At 44.0% G+C, this 21,330-nt stretch overlaps 2 protein-coding genes across 2 annotated transcripts; both read left to right on the forward strand.

Moving 5' to 3' along the window:
* The first annotated feature begins 13,345 nt into the window (after window positions 1-13,345).
* LOC144500980 (heat shock protein beta-11-like) lies at window positions 13,346-14,423 on the forward strand. Its single transcript, XM_078224478.1, has one exon. The coding sequence runs from the start codon at window positions 13,561-13,563 to the stop codon at window positions 14,209-14,211; it is 651 nt and encodes a 216-aa protein (XP_078080604.1). The 5' UTR covers window positions 13,346-13,560; the 3' UTR covers window positions 14,212-14,423.
* A 2,935-nt stretch (window positions 14,424-17,358) lies between these two features.
* LOC144500981 (heat shock protein 30C-like) lies at window positions 17,359-18,457 on the forward strand. Its single transcript, XM_078224479.1, has one exon. The coding sequence runs from the start codon at window positions 17,597-17,599 to the stop codon at window positions 18,245-18,247; it is 651 nt and encodes a 216-aa protein (XP_078080605.1). The 5' UTR covers window positions 17,359-17,596; the 3' UTR covers window positions 18,248-18,457.
* Window positions 18,458-21,330: the final 2,873 nt, after the last annotated feature.

Raw genomic sequence — 21,330 nt, forward strand, 5'->3', positions numbered from 1 at the left:
GACCACATTGGATGCTGGATCTGGCTTGAGGGGCTGAATGGCCTACTATTTACTATGGGGGGGGAACTTGCAGGTGGGGATGGTGTTCTCAGCTATTTGCTGCCCATCTAGATGGTAAAGGTTGCAGGTTTGGAAGGCGCTGTCAAAGGACCCTTGGTGAGTTGCTGCAGTGCACCTTGTAGATGGTACACACTGCTGACGCTGACTAAGTAACCAATTTACTTATACACTTTAGAGAATGGAATTTCGTGCCATCCTCTCTACTCCACACCCGATACCTATGCAAACTGTTTCAGTACAATGAGTCAGTGATGCATCATGAATATTTATTCAGTGAGCCAGTCAAGCTAATATCATCTATCATTTTTTTTCAGGTTGAAGTTAACATGAGTAATCACAGTTGTGCTTAAGTTATTATATTTAAGGAGTTCCTGATATGAGCTGTTCCCAAACAGATGGCTTAGAATCCAGATGTCCTGCGCAACATTTGATGTTTACTGTTCCCCAACAAAACACTTGGATCCAAAATTTAGCCCATCTGTCCAAGAATTAGTACAAGTTGATTAAAGACTTTAAAATGAGAGATTGCCAGCCTGTTGCCATGGTTTGAGTGGATGTTAGAATCTTTAACACACAAGGGCAGGAACTTCCTCCCTATGACAGCACTGTGTCCCCAACACCACGTGGACTTCAGCAGCCTAAGAAGGAAGGTCACCACCGCCTTCTCCAGGGCAATTAAGAATGATAACAAATACTGGCTGTGCCAGCACCACCCACATATCACAAATTAATTTTAAAACGGCAGGGGATTCCCCTGGTCCACATTCCTTTCTCAGCTAACACCAGCAGGGATCAAATTAACTGAGCACTCGCATCATTGCTATTTGTGTGTTGTTAACTTAGAGTAGTAGCTACATTTTTCTGCATAATGATTACTATAAAGGTATAGTCACCGTAGTCCTCTCCCTCCCTTTTTTTTGAGGGAGAGAGCTGACTGGTGCTGATTTAGCCTGGGGATCACCACACCTCAGGCGAGGTACAGGAAATGAACACGCTGTTGGCAAAGCTCTGAGTCACTAACCAGCCGTCCAGCCAACTGAGCGAAACCAACTAGTCCTCAGCAGTTAATTGTTGTGTAAAGCACTTTACACAACAATTGTGCAAACTGGCTGCTGCATTTATATTACAACAACGACTGCACTTCAAAAGTGCTTGGACCGTAAAGTACTTTGGGATATCCCAAGATGTAAAGGGTGTTATGTAAATGCAAGTCTTTATAGTCATAGAGGTTTACAGCATGGAAACAGGCCCTTCGGCCCAACTTGTCCATGCTGCCCTTTTTTTTTATAAAACCCCCAAGCTAATCCCAATTGCCTGCATTTGGCCCATATCCCTCTATACCCATCGTACCCATGTAACTGTCTAAATGCTTTTTAAAAGATAAAATTGTACCCGCCTCTACGACTACCTCTGGCAGCTTGTTCCAGACACTCACCACTGTGTGAAAAAATTGCCCCTCTGGACACTTTTGTATCTCTCCCCTCTCACCTTAAACCTATGCCCTCTAGTTTTAAACTCCCCTACCTTTGGGAAAAGATATTGACTACCTTGTCTATGCCCCTCATTATTTTATAGACCTCTATAAGGTCACCCCTCAGCCTCCTACGCTTCAGAAAAAAAAGTCCATCAAGTGCCGGTAGCATCCTAGTAAATCTTTTCTGCACTCTTTCTAGTTTAATAATATCCTTTCTATAATAGGGTGACCAGAATTGCACACAGTATTCCAAGTGTGGCCTTACCAATGTCTTGTACAACTTCAACAAGATGTCCCAACTCCTGTATTCAATGTTCTGACCGATGAAACCAAGCATGCTGAATGCCTTCTTCACCACTCTGTCTACCTGTGACTCCACTTTCAAGGAGCTATGAACATGTACCCCTAGATCTCTTTGTTTTGTAACTCTCCCCAACGCCCTACCATTAACTGAGTAAGTCCTGCCCTGGTTCAATCTACCAAAATGCTTATCAATGTAAGCTTTTTCTATCACCTGATTTTCAAACATATTTTCCTTCAATGACCTCTAGCCCATACTAACTACGGAGATTAGAAATCGTAGAAACCCTACAGTACAGAAAGAGGCCATTCGGCCCATCGAGTCTGCACCGACCACAATCCCACCCAGGCCCTACCCCCATATCCCTACATCTTTTACCCGCTAATCCCTCTAACCTACGCATCCCAGGACACTAAGGGGCAATTTTAGCATGGCCAATCAACCTAACCCGCACATCTTTGGACTATGATAACTATGGAGTCCCATTATATTTTAGCTATTCTATGACATATTCTAAGGGAGAAGCAATGGCCTAGTGGTACTATCGTTAGACTATTAATCCAGAAACTCAGCTAATGTTCTGGGGGAAGAAAGAAAATTACTGAGGATGTTAGATTCTGAAACCAAAAGAGAATAGGCTGGAAAATCTTAGCAGCATCTGTAAGGAGAGAAAAGAGCTGACGTTTCGAGTCCAGATGACTCTTAGTCTTTATTCTCTCCGTACAGATGCTGCCAGACCCGCTGAGATTTTCCAGTATTTTCTCTTTTGTTTTAATGTTCTGGGGCCCCAGGTTCAAATCCTGCCACGGCAGATGGTGGAATTTGAATTCAATAAAAAAAATATCTGGAATTAATAATCTACTGATGACCGTGAAACCATTGTCGGAAAAACCCATCTGGTTCACCAATATCATTTAGAGAAGGAAATCTGCCGTCCTTACCTGGTCTGGCCTACATGTAACTCCGGAGCCACAGTAATGTGGTTGACTCTGCCCTCTGAAATGGCCTAGCGAGTCACTCTGCTCAAGGGTGGTAAATGCTGGCCAACCAGTGAAGCCCAAGTCCCACGAATGAATAAAAAGAAACCAAATTGACTTCTGTTTCCATGTGTGCAATCACTGCATGATGGGTGTAAGGAATTTGTTTCAGAACTTAAATAATTTAGCTATTTCCAGGGAAACTTGCCTGATCGATATACATGTTCAGCAGCGAACAGTCTAATGAATAACCAACGACTGCTGATTTGACTGCAAAACACATCAGCATCTCACTTATTTGCCATGACCATTCCTTTGGCCCGTTCCCAAATCTGTGCACTCAATTTGGTGTTATTGTTGTTTTGGGGCTCTTTCACCTGCTGCTGGGATTCTCCTTGCACTGTCTCAGGTGAGCGGCGGGAATTAAATTGCGGTGGAAAAAGAAACAAAAAAAATACAAAGTCTAGGAGAGACAGAATTAAGAGGTGAGGGAGTGCTGCTGCTTCAGTCATTTCAGTTGGATCACTATTGACCCGAGAACCGACATATTCGTGCCCTTCCTCTGCAAAGAAAAGGGACATATCATAGAATGTACAGCACGGAGACAAGTCCTTCATCCCAAACTGGTCCGTGCCAATCAAAAAGGCCATCTAAGCCTATAGAATCAGAGAATGTACAGCACGGAGACAGGCTCTTGGGGGAGGGATGAATCTGTAATAGGGTTAATTCTTAAAAGAGTGAGCCACTCCAGGAGTTTAGAGGTTGTACAGAGTAGTGAATAAGGCCAGTAGTCCCCAGAGACATCAGTGAAAATATGACATGTTCAGTGACACAGTGATATTATCACTGGACTAATAATCCAGGGTCCCAGGGTAAAGTTCTGGGGACCAGGGTTTGAATCCCACCACGGCGGATGGTGAAATTTGAATTCATTAGAAGTCTAGAGTTAAAAGTCTGATGATGACCATGAAACCATTGTAAAAACCCATTTGACTCACTAATGTCCTTTAGTGAAGGAAATACTGACATTCGTACCTAGTTTGGTCTGCATGCGACACCAGGTTCATGGTGACACAGTAGTTAGCACCGCTGCCTCACAGCGCCAGGGACCCGGGTTCATTTCCAGCTTCGGGTCACTGTCTGCGTGTGCTTTCTCCCTGTGTCTGCGTGGGTTTCCTCCGGGTGCTCCGGTTTCCACCCACACTCCAAAGATGTGTGGGTTCGGTTGATTGGCCATGCTAAATTGCCCCTTAATTGAGGGGGACTAACAGGGTAAATACGTGGGGTTACAGGGATAGGGCCTGGATGGGATTGTTGTCGGTGCAGGCTTGATGGGCCAAATGGCCTCCTTCTGCACTGTAGGGATTCTATGATTCTACGAACATGAACTGCCCCCTCAAGGGCAATTAGGGATGGGCGATAAATGTTGGCCCAGGCAGTGATGTCCCAATCCCATGAAAGAATGTTAAAAAGCCTTTGTTAAATTACCCAGAAGCTTGGGGAGGTTGTAGTTCCCCTTTGCTTTCTCCATTTTCCAATCACAATCAATTTGTGAACCAATCAGCACCCTTTGCTCCTGTGGTGTGACCATTTGAAATTTGGCATTCTTGTGTTTGTCCTGATGAGAGCAAGATGAAAAACTTCACCTCCCTTTTTGCAACAATATTATTGACGTTGTTATATCAGGAATTGGAAACTCACCATTATGCTGGCTTTAAAGTATATGCTTCATTTTGCAGCATTTCATTTCAAATCGTGCATTTTTTAAAAAAAGGCAAAATGTTCTTGTCAATTCTGCAGTCATGAAATTTGGAATATTTTGAGCTTCAATATAGCTCGCTTGATGACCTGGAAAGGAAATCATTATCACATTCTTGAAGTGGTTTCAACAGCTTGGGGCTGACAGGTTGCTGCAAGGAATCAATATTTTCTGAACCTTTAACATGGTGTTGCAGAAGCAATGCAGAATAAATGATATCATCAAGTTCGATTCCCAGCTTTGGGTCACTGTCTGTGCGGAGTCTGCACATTCTCCCCATGTCTGCATGGGTTTCCTCCGGGTGCTCCGGTTTCCTCCCACAATCCGAAAGACGTGCTGGTTAGATGCTTTGGCCATGCACAGTTCTCCCTCAGTGCACCCAAACAGACACCGGAGTTTTAAAGCTTATTTATTAGTGTCGCAAGCAGGCTTACATTAACACTGCAATGAAGTTACTGTGAAAATCCCATAGTCCGGCGCTTGTTCGGGGACGCTGAGGGAGAATTTAGCACGGCCAATGCACCTAACCAGCACGTCTTTCGGACTGTGAGAGGAAACCGGAGCACCCGGAGGAAACCCACGGCAGACACGGGGAGAACGTACAGACTCTGCACAGACGGCGACCCAAGCCGGGAATCGAACCCGAGTCCCTGGCGCTGTGAGGCAGCAGTGCTAACCACTGTGCCACTGTGACTGGGGGAATTTCATAATAACTTGATTGCAGTGTTAACGTAAGCCTACTTGTGACACAAATAAATAAACTTTAAAACTGAACAGGGCATTGTTCATAATGTTTGGAGTGGAAACGGGGCCTCTGCACTGCTCCTTTTTTGACTATAGTTCACTCCAGTGACCTATAGTTCATCTTGAGTCAGTCTATCTGATAGTTCAAGTCTCATCTGATGCTTGGTGAGCATTCTGACCAGCTCCTTTCGTGGCCCCTTCCTGATTGTAAAACCACTGTGTGAAAAGAGCATCAGCCTTCTCTGAGGAACAGAGGCTGACACACAAGATGTGTGAAAACCAAAGACACGAACTGCGAGTTTTTTTTTACATTAATGACTACAAACATTCCATGATGCTTCTTGGCACAGAGAAGAACTTAAAACCTTTAATTTAAATGTAATTTTAATTTAACTTAATTTTAATTAATTTTAATTTAAAACAACCTTTCATCTGGTACTTTGTGGATATAATTCTATTCGCCAATATTGTAAAATGCATGTAAATCCAGAGGGTAAATAAATAAAATATCCAGACATAGAGAATGACCTCACCTAGAGTACTGTGTACAGTTTTTATCACCTTACTTAAAGGAAGGATGTACTTGCATCGGAAGCATTTCAGAGAAGACGCACGAGGCTGATTCCTGGGATGATTTCCCCGAGGAAAGGTTCAGCATATTGAGCCTATACCAATTGGAGTTCAGAAGAATGAGAGGTGATCTTTTTCATAAGTTCATAAGATATAAGAGCAGAATTAGGCCATTCGGCCCATCGAGTCCGCTCCGCAATTCGATCATGACTGATATGCTCCTCATCCCTATTTTCCTGCCTTTTCCCTATAACCCCTTCAACTCATTACCAATTAAAAATCTGTCTAACTCCTCCTTAAAATTACTCACTGTCCCAGCGTCCACCGCACTTTGGGATAGCAAATTCCAAAGATTCATAGAATCATAGAATCCCTACAGTACAGAAAGAGGCCATTCGGCCCATCGAGTCTGCACCGACCACAATCCCACCCAGGCCCAACCCCCATATCCCTACATATTTACCCATTAATCCCTCTAACCTACGCATCTCAGGACACTAAGGGCAATTTTTAGCATGGCCAATCAACCTAACCCGCACATCTTTGGACTGTGGGAGAAAACCGGAGCACCCAAAGGAAACCCACGCAGACACGAGGAGAATGTGCAAACTCCACACAAACAGTGACCCAAGCCGGGAATCAAACCCAGGTCCCTGGAGCTGTGAAGCAGCAGTGCTAACCACTGTGCTACCATGCCACCCAAAGGATTCACAGTCCTTTGGGAGAAGTAGTTTCTCCTCAATTCTGTTTTAAATTTGCCACTCCTTATCCTAACACCATGACCTCTCGTCCTAGAATGCCCCACAAGAGGAAGCATCCGCTCCACATCTACTTTATCCATATCTTTAATCATCTTGTATACCTCAATTTGATCTCCCCTCATTCTTCTAAATTCCAGAGAGCATAGGCCTAAACTGTTCAATCTCTCTTCATACGACAAACCCCTCTTCTCTGGAATCAATCTAGTGAAATATATAAGATTTGGATTGATTTCTTTATTAACCTATATTGTTCCTATCCAGCAATGCTCCAAAGTTAAGATACCCATCATCTTTTCCAAATCTCACTATGGTTTTGTCCCTTCCTTTCTCTGTAATCTCCTCCAATTCCATGACTCTGTGCTCCTCCACTCCAAACCACTTGTGGATCCCTAAGGTTTCCCCTTGTGGAGGAATCTAGAACTAGGGGACACAGTATCAAAATAAGAGTCCTCCCAGTTAAGAGGGGGGTGAGGAGGAATTCCTTCTCAGAGGATGGTTAGTCTTTGGAATTCTCTGTTTCAGAGAGCAGTGGCGGCTGAGTCATTGAATATCTTCGAGACAGAGTTAGAGAGATTTTTGATCGACAAGGGAGTCAATGTTGTTGGGGTGGGCAGGGGATGGAGGAGGGGGAGGGGGAGGGGGAGGGTGTGGCTGGCAGGTGAATGGAATTAAGGCCACAATTTGATCAATCACGATCTTATTGAATGGCCGATTCAGTGCAAAGAGCCAAATGGCCTACTCTTACTCCCATTCTTATTTGCTTTGAATTGATTTATTATTGTCACATGTATCAGTATACAGTGAAAAGTTTTGTTTCTTGCATGCTATACAGACAAAGCATACCGTACATAGAGAAGGAAAGGGGAGGGTGCAGAATGTAGCGTTACATAGAATCCACAGAATCCCTACAATACAGAAGGAGGCCATTCAGCCCATTGAGCTGTACCGACCACATCCCATCCAGGCCTTATTCCTGTAACCCCACACATTTACCCTGTTAATTCCCCCTGACACAACTCTGTGCTCCTCCGGTCCAAACCACTTGTGATCCCTGATTTTAATCGTTCCACGATTGGCAGCAGTGCCTTCAGCCGCTTGGGAATTAATGTCTGGAATTTCCTGATGGAATACAATGTGGGAAAGTGTGAAGTTATGCACTTTTGTAGGAAAAATAGAGGTGTAGACTATTATCTAAATGGGGCGAGAATTCAGAAATCGGAAGCGCAAAGGGACTTGGGAGTCCTAATTCAAGACTCGATTAAGGTTAACTTGCAGGTTGAATTGGTAGTTAGGAAGACAAATGCAATGTTAGCCTTCATTTCGAGAGGACTAGAATACTGGAAGCAGGGATGTACTACTGAGGATTTATAAGGCTCTAGTCAGATCACATTTGGAATAGCAATTTGGGCCCTGTATCTAAGGAAGGATGTGCTGGCCTTGGAGAGAATCCAGAGGCGGTTCACAAGAATGATCCTGGGAATGAAAAGCATGACACATGAGGAGAATTTGAGGAGCCTGGGTCTGTACTGGATGAAGTTTAGAAGGATGAGGGGGGGATCTTATTGAAACTTACAGAATAGTGAAAGGCCTGGATAGAGGGGACCTGGGGAGGATATTCCTATTAGTAGGAGAGACTAGGATCTGTGGGCACAGCTTCAGAATAAAGGGACGACCCTTTGGAACTGAGATGAGGAGGAATTTCTTCAGCCAGTGGTTGGTGAATCTGTATAATTCATTGCCACAGAAGGGTGTGGAGGACAGGTCATTGAGTGCTTTTAAGACAGAGATAGGTAGGTTCTTGATAGGTAAGGGGATCAAACGTTATGGGGAAAAAGCGGGAATGGGGTTGAGGAACGTATCAGTCATGATTGAATGGCAGAGCAGACTCAATGGGCCGAATGGCCCAATTCTGGTCCTATATCTTATGATCTTATGATCTCTCTGCCTTTCCCTTCTCCTTCAAAATATTCCTTAAAACCTACATCTATGACCAAGCTATTGGCCATCTGTCCCCATATCTCCTAATGACATTTTAGTGTCAAATTTTGTTTGAGAATGCTCCTGAAAAATGCTTTGGGATGTTTTGCGACATTGAAGTCACCACCATCTAAATGAAATCATTCATGCGTCTCTCTCTTCCTTTCTGCTACTTACCTGTTCTGTCTTGCTCCTTGTGCCAGTGTTTAAGAAGCAATTTATTGCAAACATAAAACTGTTCATTCGAAGAGAAAGAACAACGAAGCAAATAACTAGAAATATCAAATTGAATCTCTTCACCATCCACAAATTTTTATGCAACATTTACTCAGATATGGGACTGTGGGGATAGGACACAAGTGTAGACTTGATCAGTTCTCCTGTACCTCTTATTAATCTTAACATTGCAGTCATTCTGTCCCTACTTTTCTCTGTGCCAGCTTCTGATTGGATAGTGGCACCATAGATGTATGGGTTGGGTTGATTGGCCATGCTAAATTGACCCTAGTGTCAGGGGGATTAGCAGGGTAAATATATGGGGTAACGGGAATAGGGTCTAGGTGGGATTATGTTCAGCAGACTCAATGGGCCGAATGGCCTAATTCTGCACTGCAGGGATTCAATGATTCTCATAGAAAAGTTACAGCTCAAAGGGGGTCCATTCAACACATCTTGTTCACGCCAGCCCGAGGGCACCCAAGTGCCCTTTCTAATCCCAAGTAATATCCCAGAGGTGATGTTGACGGGCACGGTTTGTTCATTCACAGTTGGCAGTGCCAGGCGTGGGGCTTGAACCTTGAACCGACCGTCCTGTGACAAACAGCAGTTAAGAGCTTCAGCATCGACATCTTCAGGCAGCTGAAATTCTCTCCTGAACTCTTCATATTTGTAGCTGTAAGAGCCGCTGCCATCATCGCTTTTCTTCTCGTGTTTTCCCGTCACCAGCACTTTTCTTCCAAGTACTTTCACCTTCAGTTCTTCTGGGGAGAATCGCTGCACATCCAGGGACAGAGAAAAGCCGTCTCCATCCTTGTCCCCTGATTGTCTTTTACCTTCTTCATTATCTTCAGCTCCCTTGTCCTGATTCCTTGGCCTTTGCAGCAACAATGTTTTTTTAAGCCCTGCTCATTCTGTTCTCCACTTGCACCATTTATTTCTGTGGGTTGTGCTAAAATTGTTCAAAGACTCAGGCTGCTGGGTGCAAGCATCAGGACTGGGAAAGGCTCAGCATTTTTCTTTGCCTTTCGTACAACTCTTCTCAGTTGTCAGAAAATCCTGTCTGCTGAAACCTCCCAATCTTCAGTCTCTGAGTATCCACAATTCATGCTTCATTCATTCTACTCTGAGAAGCCCATAGCCTTGCAGCATTAACAGAAGTTTGACTTATGTTAGATCATAGAATCATACTGTGCAGAGGGAGGCCATTCAGCCCATCGAGTCTGCACCGACCACAATCCCACCCAGGCCTTATCCCCATAACCCCATGCATTTATCCTAGGTAGCCCCTGACACTGAGGGGCAATTTAGCATGGCCAATCCACCTAACCCGCACATCTTTGGACTGTGGGAGGAAACCGGAGCACCCGGAGGAAACCCACGCAGACACGGGGAGAACGTGCAAACTCCACACAGTGACCCAAGCCGGGAATCGATTCCAGGTTCTTGGCGCTGTGAGGCAACAGTGCTAACCATTGTGCCACCGTGCCGCCCCAAAGTGGATATTGGGCTTCCTTCGAGGTGGAATTGAACCAGCGACCTAAGGATGTGAGGTAATTTATTATAATTCTCGGTCTTGCATTAAAGAGGAACTAACACTGCCAATGTTCGAATGGCACCTCAGGACTTGACGATCAAGGAAGGTGCCCTCATAACATAGCTAAACAGGCTGAGTAGCAACCTGCAGGCCCTTCCAACACATGTCAATGGCAGACGAGTACAAGCGTCAGAGATTCCTGGTCAGCCGTATGATGGTAAGAAAGTTGAAACCTCTATCATCACTATCCATAGCTCCAGACTGCACCTTGCACGTAAAAGGTGCATGTTGCTACAGCAGCTCTGGTTCCCTGCATGATTTGATTTGATATGATTCATTATTGTCACACATATTGGGATACAGTAAAAAGTATTGTTTCTTGCGCGCTATACATACCATTCATCGAGTACATAGGGAAAAAGGAAAGGACAGGGTGCAGAATATAGTGATATATTAAAGATCAGCTTAATATATGGTAGGTCCATTCAAAAGTCTGATGGCAGCAGGGAAGAAGCTCTTCTTGAGTCAGTTGGTCCGTGACCTCAGACTTTTGTATCTTTTTCCCGACGGAAGAAGGTGGAAGAGAGAATGTCTGGGTGTGTGGGATCCTTGATTATGCAGGAAGTGTAGACAGAGTCAATGGATGGGCTGGTTTGCGTGATGGACTGGGCTACGTTCACAACCCTTTGTAGTTTCTTGCAGTCTTGGTCAGAGCAGGAACCGTACCAAGCTGCGATACATCCGGAAAGGATGCTTTCTATGGTGCATCTATAAAAGTTGTAACACAGTTACCAACATGATCGCTTCAGCTGAAAGGACAAGCTTGCATGATTCTGGCATTCTCAGTGATATTGTAAGGAATGCTTTTTCTGACAATTGTTTTGAACATTACAAATGTACCAGATCCTCACATCAAAAGAAAATCAGTTTGTGTTTTAATTTCCACTATCTGTGAATCTCAGTAAATAAAGTGGAGAGAGGGCAAATAGGAAATGAGGTCATTCATGGCCTATTCTTGGTTGTGTTTTCACACCTGGAAATTTCAGTGCAACTTGATTCTTTTTCTTTTGAAAGTTAAAGAGTTAAAATATACTACTTTGGTACAGAATGTCAGATGCACAGCTTGGAAATTAGTTAAGGATTCCAAACGCAGAAGGCAGCTAAATCATTGATTTAAAAACTTAATTCTGTGGCCATATTGTTTAAACATGATTTGATTTGATTTATTATTGTCATATGTATTAGTATACAGTGAAAAGTATTGTTTCTTGTCCACAATAGAGACAAAGCATACTGTTCATAGAGAAGGAAATGAGAGTGCAGAATGTAGTGTTACAGTCATAGCTAGGATATAGAGAAAGGTCAACTTAATGCAAGATAGGTCCATTCAAAAGTCTGACAGCAGCAGGGAAGAAGCTGTTCTTGAGTCATTTGGTACGTGATCTCAGATTTTTGTATCTTTTTCCCGATGGAAGAAGGTGGAAGAGAGAATGTCTGGGGTGCGTGGGGTCCTTAATTATGCTGGCTGCTTTTCCAAGGCAGCGGGAAGTGTAGACAGAGTCAATGGTTGGGAGGCTGGTTTGCATGATGGATTGGGCTACATTCACGATCTTTTGTAGTTTCTTGCAGTCTTGGGCAGACGGTGGAGATGCTGGCGTTGGACTGGGGTGGGCACAGTAAGAAGTCTCACAACACCAGGTTAAAGTCCAACAGGTTAGTCTGACTCACCTGATGAAGGAGCAGCGCTCTGAAAGCTCGTGATTCCAAATACACCTGTTGGACTTCAACCTGGTGTTGTGAGACTTCTTACCATATTATTTAAGAAAGTGTGCATTTATGCTATTAACACATTTTGTAGAAAATGAACATCTCTGAAGTTTTAAGTTGAACAAAAAAAGCAAAAGTTAAAGTTTATTTATTGGTGTCACAAGTAGGCTTACATTAACACTGCAATGAAGTTATTCTGAAAATCCCTGAGTCACCACACTCTGGTGCCTGTTTGGGAACACTGAGGTAGAATTTAGCATGGCCAATGCACCCAACCAGTACATCTTTCAGACTGTGGGAGCACCCAGAGGAAACCCACACAGACATGGGGAAAATGCGCAGACTCTGCACAGACAGTGATCCGAGCCGGGGATTGAACCCGGGTCCTGGCAATGTGAGGCAGCAGTGCTAACCACCGTGCCACCGTGCTGCTCAAAAATATGTTTTGTAATTATTTTAAAGTTTAGAATAAAATGACTACATTAGAAGTAACAGATTAAACCAAGACCCCAACAAAGCATTTTACTGAATAATGGTCCTTCTTTACTTTAGGGTACTCATGTTGTGAGTCCAATGTTTAATTCAATTGTTAGACTGTTCCTCGACCTCAAAAGCTATTGTTTCGAGCGGGACAGCAGTTGGACCACCAGAAACTCTTACAGAACTAACTAATTAGGAAGAAAACGTCAACAAAGGTTTTCTACACTTGATTGTGAAGCAGTGCTATCACTATGTTACCACGTCACCCATAACTAAATCATGGTGTGTGCTATTAGCCTCGTTATTACTTAGATAACAATATTTGATCCATTATTGTATGCTGAAAGTGATACCCAATTTATGACATGCTCAGGAATACGCCACAGTAAATGTTGATGGACTATATCTTCCTGCTCCTCCGTCCAGCAGGAGGCAGTGTTCCTCACATTAATGATCAACCAGCAAAAGCAGCTGAGATGGTGATTTGAGTCAATCTGCTTGAAAGTTACTGCACAGAAAAGGATTGCTCTTAACCTGAACGCCTCATGTTCAAGATTAGTCAAGTTAAATGCTTCTGCTTCTTTTCAAAAGCTCTTTATGAGACAATATTTTCATGTTGCTAGACTGTCAATCATTAACATTGCTCCTCCCATCTGGCCTGTCACTGGCTGAGTACATTCCAGAAGTCTCTGGAATGGCTCCAGTGGCTGTCACTGAGTCGACTCATTCTCCTTTCAGTCAAGGCTGAGATGAGACGTCATTTATTTTCAGCTCCCCTGTCAGAAACCCAGCAAAGTTGAGTTCATTCTGGAAGTGTCTGGGTTTCTGCCACTAGAATATATAAGGCGTGTGTTCCGAGTGCTGCAGCAGATCAGAGACTGAAGACTGGGAGTTCACATCAGTGGCTTTGAGAGAAGTGAGAGAAGAGGCAGAGACAATGCTGAGCTGTGGGTCTTTCCACCCTTCACGTCAGTGCCAGCAGCCTGTGTACACATTGTGGCCTGTTCCACACAGGCTCTGGGAGCCGCTTGGATGCAACATGTGGAATCAGGTGGAAGAAGTGAGAAGGAGCACGAACTTCATGGATCGAGTTCTTGAGGAGCTGGCAAAAGAATTTTGTGAGGGCAAGTCAAGGAATCAAGACAAGACAGCTGAAGATAATGAAGAAGGTAAAAGACAATCAGGGGACAAGGATGGAGATGGGTTTTCTCTGTCCCTGGATGTTCTGCGATTCTCCCCAGAAGAACTGAAGGTGAAAGTACTTGGAAGAAAAGTGCTGGTGACAGGAAAACACGAGAAGAAAAGCGATGATGGCAGCGGCTCTTACAGCTACAAATATGAAGAGTTCAGGAGAGAATTTCAGCTGCCTGAAGATGTCGATGCTGAAGCTCTTAACTGCTGTTTGTCACAGGACGGTCGGTTCAAGGTTCAAGCCCCACGCCTGGCACTGCCAACTGTGAATGAACGAACCGTGCCCGTCAACATCACCCCTGAGACAACAACCACTCCCCGGCTAAATCCTGAGCAAGAGGCAGAGAAACAGCAGAGTGGAAAAGATGAGAAGAGAAATGAGGAGGATGGAAAATGAAGAATTAAAACTCATTTCCAGTGAACTGTTGTAAGGTGTAAGAATGGATTATACAGAGAAATGTGTTTCTGAGACCATGATATGAAGGCACAATGCTGCAAATTAATTGTTTCCATTTTGTATGTCAATAGTGTGATGTTCTCAGCATTCCTGGGAATTATTTCCATATATCTGTGTATATTGGAACAATAAATACTTTTGAATAAAATGAAGATGATTCAGCTTTGTTACTTCAGAAAAGGAAATTAATATTAAACAAGTGAAAACTATTCACTTACTTCCTTTACACTCAGTAAGAAAGAACATTTTATACAACTTAAAACCCAGAGCAAGAATTCTCCGTGTCGCGATCTGTCTGAAATGGAATTTAGTTGATGAACAGATATATCAAACTATTGTACAGAACCAGTGGGCCAACATCTCGGTATTCCTCTGCAGCCTCACAGTCAGCAGCAACAACAGCTCGGGCACAATTTTCCCAAAATCAGACTCGGTGAGAATAAGCGAGTCCGGCGCACTCCGCACTGCAAACTTCGCACACTTAGTTACTTTCTTGGAGAGTGTTGAGTTGTGCGCCAATGTGGGGAAGGTGTGGCCTAAATCTGACGGTGATCCGGCTACAGAGAACTCGAACCCCGTTTCGCAAGGGCGCCCCGATTTCACACTGAACTTTGAGACCCCCTCCACCCCCTCATAGACGTTGAGGCCAGCTCCCTCCCCACCACCTTGCATTGGTGGCATGTTTCACCCCTGCGACATGGGCAACCCACATCGGGCCATCAGGGCCCTCCTGCTGCATGCCCCTGCTGGAACCCCGATGCGCCCCTCACCCCACCATGACCACCTACGTGATCCTCCAGCATGACCCCATTTGCAATCCACCTCTGCACAATAACCCCTCTCAAGACCCTTCTCATGGTCAGCACCCAGGTCCCATCCCTCTGGCACTGCTCCTGCCAAACTGTCAATGTCTGACTGGCACACTGATGGAACCCAAGTGATACACCAGCAGTGCCCAATTGGTGCCACCAAGGTGCCTGCTGGCCACAGCTGGGATGCCTGGTGGGCACTGGCAAGGTGTCTGGTGGGCACAGCCAGATAGGTTCTGCTCAGCCATCCCCCCAATAAATGTGGGGGTCTTCAATTGCCTCCAAGCACCCCACCAAGGGAGACCTGTAGCAATTCATGTCCTTATAGTGCCACACACAAAGGCTGGAAGATTTTCTGGGCTGATATTTGAATGGGCGATGCACGCTGTTTCATGGTGAAAGGGTCCGGGAAGATCACAACCTGTTTTGATCCAAGCGCCAATCGATTTTTAGCTTGGAACGCTGTTTTCCCGGCTCACCATGCTGATCATCGGGCACAGTGAGGTGGTAAAATCGTGCCCCATTTCTTCCAACACACACACCAGACCAGACACCACTCATTTACTGGGTAGTGGAAACATCTTTCATTGGAGTTACCCGTTTGAAATAAACAACTGGGAAGCAAATTACGTTTCCAGGAATGTACATAATATTTATAAAATTTCAGCTGAATAATATTAGTGATCCTGTGCATTGTACATAAACACAGGGGGAATAGGAGCAAGTGAAGACCATTCGGTAAATCGAGGCTCCTTCGCCATTCAATAAGATCATGGTCACCCTGAATGTGACGTTAACTCCATCTTCCTGCCTGCTCCCCATAACCTTTGACCCGATTGTCAATCAGAAATCTGTCTGACAGCCTTGAACGTGGTCAATGACCCAACCTCCACTGCTCGCTGTGGAAGAGAATTCCAAACACTGTCCTCCGTCCGAGAGAAGACATTTCTCTGAATCTTCATCTTGAATGGGAGACCTCTTCATTTAAACAGCACATTAGTTCTTGCTTTAACCACGAGGGGGAAACATCCTCTCAGCATCCATCCTGTCAAAGCCCAAAGAATCTGACAAGTTTCAATAAGGGATCAATATCTCACATTATCAGTGTGGTGTGTAATATTTCTCACAGTGTCAGTCAGCAGTTATATTCCTCCAGTTCATTTACTGTATTACACTGACAGACAAACAGCTCGTGTGTTTAGGTTGATGCTGGACAGTGGGAAACATCGACAATCGTATCACACGATGTGGAATACATGAACAATGCCACAGCTTATCCATTAGTTAAAATATTGAATGCCTTTAAAATGCAAGTTCAGACAAAGTATTTATATTAAACCTGGAATCGATTTAATTGCAATGCTGCCAAAACACACCTGAGAATAAAGATTTAAGCTGCAGTTCACAGGAGACTCTTGTGTGTGACGGAATCTCTAATTTACCAATTGAGGAAGTTCTGATGTTGGGGTCTTTGCAACAACATTAATGGCAGCGCCTCCATTTTTATTCATTTAACAACACAGAAAATGGAAACAGTGCTCCATTTGATGAAGAAAATGTTGTCAATGTTGATGTTCTCTGTGAAGAGACCAGAGGGAAGAGAAACAGTTTTCATTTGTGCTGTTTCTTTGTTACTGGAATGGAAAATGTGAAAGGGGAGATTGAATGACAACTTTCAAATTGGAATTGCAAAGAAATAATTTGCAGAGCTTTGGAGAAAGAACAGGAGATTTGGGAGTGATGGAATCGCACTTTCAAAGGGCTGACACAGGCAAGATCAGCCGAATGGCCTCATTCTGAGCAGAGATTCTAGATTTATCGACATCTTGGTATTCAGTTTTTATATTTACAAATCTCAGATCAAAACACATAACGGACAAAAGGCAATTATAAATGGAACAGCAGCTTTATTTGTAACTATTTGAATTTTAAATATATATTATCATTCTTACAAGGGAACTAATGCCTCTCTGTGGGATAGAATCAGAACTTCACTTCACCTAAATCAAACTGATTGGAATTTTACTCCTTCTCACTCTGCTCAATATCACATTAACATCTTCAACATCAATGAAAAGAGCAAAACTAGAAAGACAAAGAGCCACCCCTCATTCTCTCATAATATCAGTTTCTATTTCATTCACTGAAACACTCCCAGTTCATAAAGAATCTCACCTTCCTGCACAGGCTGCCTGCTGCTCGCCTGTCAATCATTAACATTGCTCCTCCCATCTGGGCTGTCACTGGCTGAGTACATTCCAGAAGTCTCTGGAATGGCTCCAGTGGCTGTCACTGAGTCAACTCATTCTCCTTTCAGTCAAGGCTGAGATGAGACGTCATTTATTTTCAGTTCCCCTGTCAGAAACCCAGCAAAGTTGAGTTCATTCTGGAAGTGTCTGGGTTTCTGCCACTAGAATATATAAGGCGTGTGTTCCGAGTGCTGCAGCAGATCAGAGACTGAAGACTGGGAGTTCACATCAGTGGCTTTGAAAGAAGTGAGAGAAGAGGCAGAGACAATGCTGAGCCTTCGGCCTTTCCACCCTTCACGTCAGTGCCAGCAGCCTGTGTACACATTGTGGCCTGTTCCACACAGGCTCTGGGAGCCGCTTGGATGCAACATGTGGAATCAGGTGGAAGAAGCGAGAAAGAGCATGAACTTCACGGATCAAGTTCTTGAGGAGCTGGCAAAAGAATTTTGCGAGGAAAAGACAAGGAATCAGGAGAGGGGAGCTGAAGATAATGAAGAAGGTAAAAGACAATCAGGGGACAAGGATGGAGACGGCTTTTCTCTGTCCCTGGATGTGCAGCGATTCTCCCCAGAAGAACTGAAGGTGAAAGTACTTGGAAAAAAAGTGCTGGTGACAGGAAAACATGAGAAGAAAAGCGATGATGGCAGCGGCTTTTACAGCTATAAATATGAAGAGTTCAGGAGAGAATTTCAGCTGCCTGAAGATGTCGATGCTGAAGCTCTTAACTGCTGTTTGTCACAGGACGGTCGGTTAAAGGTTCGAGCCCCACGCCTGGCACTGCTAGCTGTGAATGAACGAACCGTGCCCGTCAACGTCACCTCTGAGTTAACAACCACTCCCCGGCTAAATCCTGAGCAAGAGGCAGAGAAACAGCAGAGTGGAAAAGATGAGAAGAGAAATGAGGAGGATGGAAAATGAACAATTAAAACTCATTTTCAGTCAAGCTTTGTAAACTATAAATGTTAGTCTGTGTAGAACTGAATTACTGTGACAGTGATGTGATGTAGTAAGCTAAAAATGAATTATTGTTTTCTTCTCCTCTGTATCGAACTGTTCACTGTGTCTTCAGTATCATTCCTGTGGTTTATTTATATAAATGCTATATAAAAATAAAGATTTTGAAATTCTAATGGCTATGATTCAATGCATTCCCATCATATAAAGACGATATTGGATATTGCAAAAACTGGCCACATACTTGGATTTCTGCTTATTGCTGGTTCTCATTTTAATGTGGTTTGACTCAAGCCAGAAAAAAATAATATAAAAATCCCTCTCAAATTGAACTAAGGCTTGTTTATTAGTTTGAGGAAATTCTCGGATTTTCACCCAGTTGCTGGGTCAAAATCCTGGAATTCCCTCCCGAACAGCATTGTGGGTCAACCCACAGAACATGGACTGTAGTGATTTAAGAAGGCAGCTCACCACCACTCGGGGCAACTAGGGATGGGCAATTAATGTTGGCCAGCCCGCGACACCCATGTCCCACAAATGAATAAAGATACCTGGAATTCGCAACTTGTTTTATGAGGGTCAGTTCAAAAGGCTGGGCTTTTTTTCACCAGAGTTTAGACGGTGAGGGTAACTTGATTGAAGTATATCAAGTCCTGAACAGGATTGACAAAGTGGAATTGAAGGGATATTTCCTCTCACGGGTAAGTCCAGAACTAGCGGACAATGTTTTAACATTGGACAGAGATGAGGAATTTTTATTTTACAATCATAGAGGTTTACAGCATGGAAACAGGCCCTTTGGCCCAACTTGTCCATACCACCACTTTTTTTAAACCCCTAAGCTAGTTCCAATTGCCCACGTTTGGCCCATATCCCTCTATACCCATCTTACCCATGTAGCTGTCTAAATGCTTTTTAAAAGACAAAATTGTACCCGCCTCTACTACTACCTCTGGCAACTTGTTCCAGATACTCACCACCCTCTGTGTGAAAAAATTGCCCCTCTGGACCCTTTTGTATCTCTCCCCTCTCATCTTAAACCTGTGCCCTCTAGTTTTAGACTCCCCTACCTTTGGGAAAAGATATTGACTATCTAGCTGATCTGTGCCCCTCATTATTTTATAGACCTCTATAAGATCACCCCTCAGCTTTCTACGCTCCTGAGAAAAAAGTCTCAGTCTATCCAGCCTCTCCTTATAACTTAAACCATCAAGTCCCGGTAGCATCCTAGTAAATCTTTTCTGCACTCTTTCTAGTTTAATAATATCCTTTCTATAATAGGGTGACCAGAACTGTACACAGTATTCCAAGTGTGGCCTTACTAATGTCTTGTACAACTTCAACAAGACGTCTCAACTCCTGTATTCAATGCTCTGACCAATGAAACCAAGCATGCTGAATGCCTTCTTCACCACTCTGTCCACCTATGACTCCACTTTCAAGGAGCTATGAACCTGTAACCCTAGTTCTCTTTGTTCTGTAACTCTCCCCAACGCCTTACCATTAACTGAGTAAGTCCTGCCCTGGTTCAGTCTACCAAAATGCATCACATCACATTTATCTAAATTATACTCCATCTGCCATTCATCAGCCCACTGGCCCAATTGATCAAGATCCCGTTGCAATCCGAAATAACCTTCTTCACTGACCACTATGCCACCAATCTTGGTGTCATCAGCAAACGTACTAACCATGCCTCCTATATTCTCATCTAAATTATTAATATAAATGACAAATAACAGTGGACCCAGCACCGATCCCTGAGGCACACCGCTGGTCACAGGTCTCCAATTTGAAAAACAACCCTCTACAACCACCCTCTGGCTTCTGTCATCAAGCTAATTTTGTATCCATTTAGCTACCTCACCCTGGATCCCATGAGATTTAACATTATGCAACAACCTACCATGCGGTACCTTGTCAAAGGCTTTTCTAAAGACCATGTAGGCAACATCAACTGCATTGCCCTCATCTACCTTCTTGGTTATCCCATCAAAAAACGCAATCAAATTTGTGAGACATGATTTTCCAATCACAAAACCATGCTGACTGTCCCTAATTAGTCCTTGCATCTCTAAATGCCTGTAGATCCTGTCTCCATCCAACCCTCTAATACTATGGCTGTCCCAGTCAATGTTGGGAAAGTTTAAATCCCCTAGTATTACCATCCTATTTTTCTTAGAGCTAAAGAACAAAGAACAATATAGCACAGGAACAGGCCCTTCGGCCCTCCAAGCCCGTGCCGCTCCCTGGTCCAAACTAGACCATTCTTTTGTATCCCTCCATTCCCACTCCGTTCATGTGGCTATCTAGATAAGTCTTAAACGTTCCCAGTGTGTCCGCCCCCACCACCTTGCCTGGCAGTGCATTCCAGGCCCCCACGACCCTCTGTGTAAAATATGTCTTTCTGATATCTGTGTTAAACCTCCCCCCCTTCACCTTGAACCTATGACCCCTCATGAACGTCACCACCGACCTGGGGAAAAGCTTCCCACCGTTCACCCTATCTATGCCTTTCATAATTTTATACACCTCTATTAAGTCTCCCCTCATCCTCTGTCTTTCCAGGGAGAACAACCCCAGTTTACCCAATCTCTCCTCATACCTAAGCCCCTCCATACCAGGCAACATCCTGGTAAACCTCCTCTGTACTCCCTCCAAAGCCTCCACGTCCTTCTGGTAGTGTGGCGACCAGAACTGGACGCAGTATTCCAAATGCGGCCGAACCAACGTTCTATACATCTGCAACATCAGACCCCAACTTTTATACTCTATGCCCCGTCCTATAAAGGCAAGCATGCCATATGCCTTCTTCACCACCTTCTCCACCTGTGATGTCACCTTCAAGGATCTGTGGACTTGCACACCCAGGTCCCTCTGCGTATCTGCACCCTTTATGGTTCTGCCATTTATCGTATAGCTCCTCCCTACATTATTTCTACCAAAATGCATCACTTCACATTTATCAGGATTGAACTCCATCTGCCATTTCTTTGCCCAAATTTCCAACCTATCTATATCCTTCTGTAGCCTCTGACAATGTTCCT

This window comes from Mustelus asterias, chromosome 11, assembly GCF_964213995.1.
Source record: "Mustelus asterias chromosome 11, sMusAst1.hap1.1, whole genome shotgun sequence".
Taxonomy (NCBI): Eukaryota; Metazoa; Chordata; class Chondrichthyes; order Carcharhiniformes; family Triakidae; genus Mustelus; species Mustelus asterias.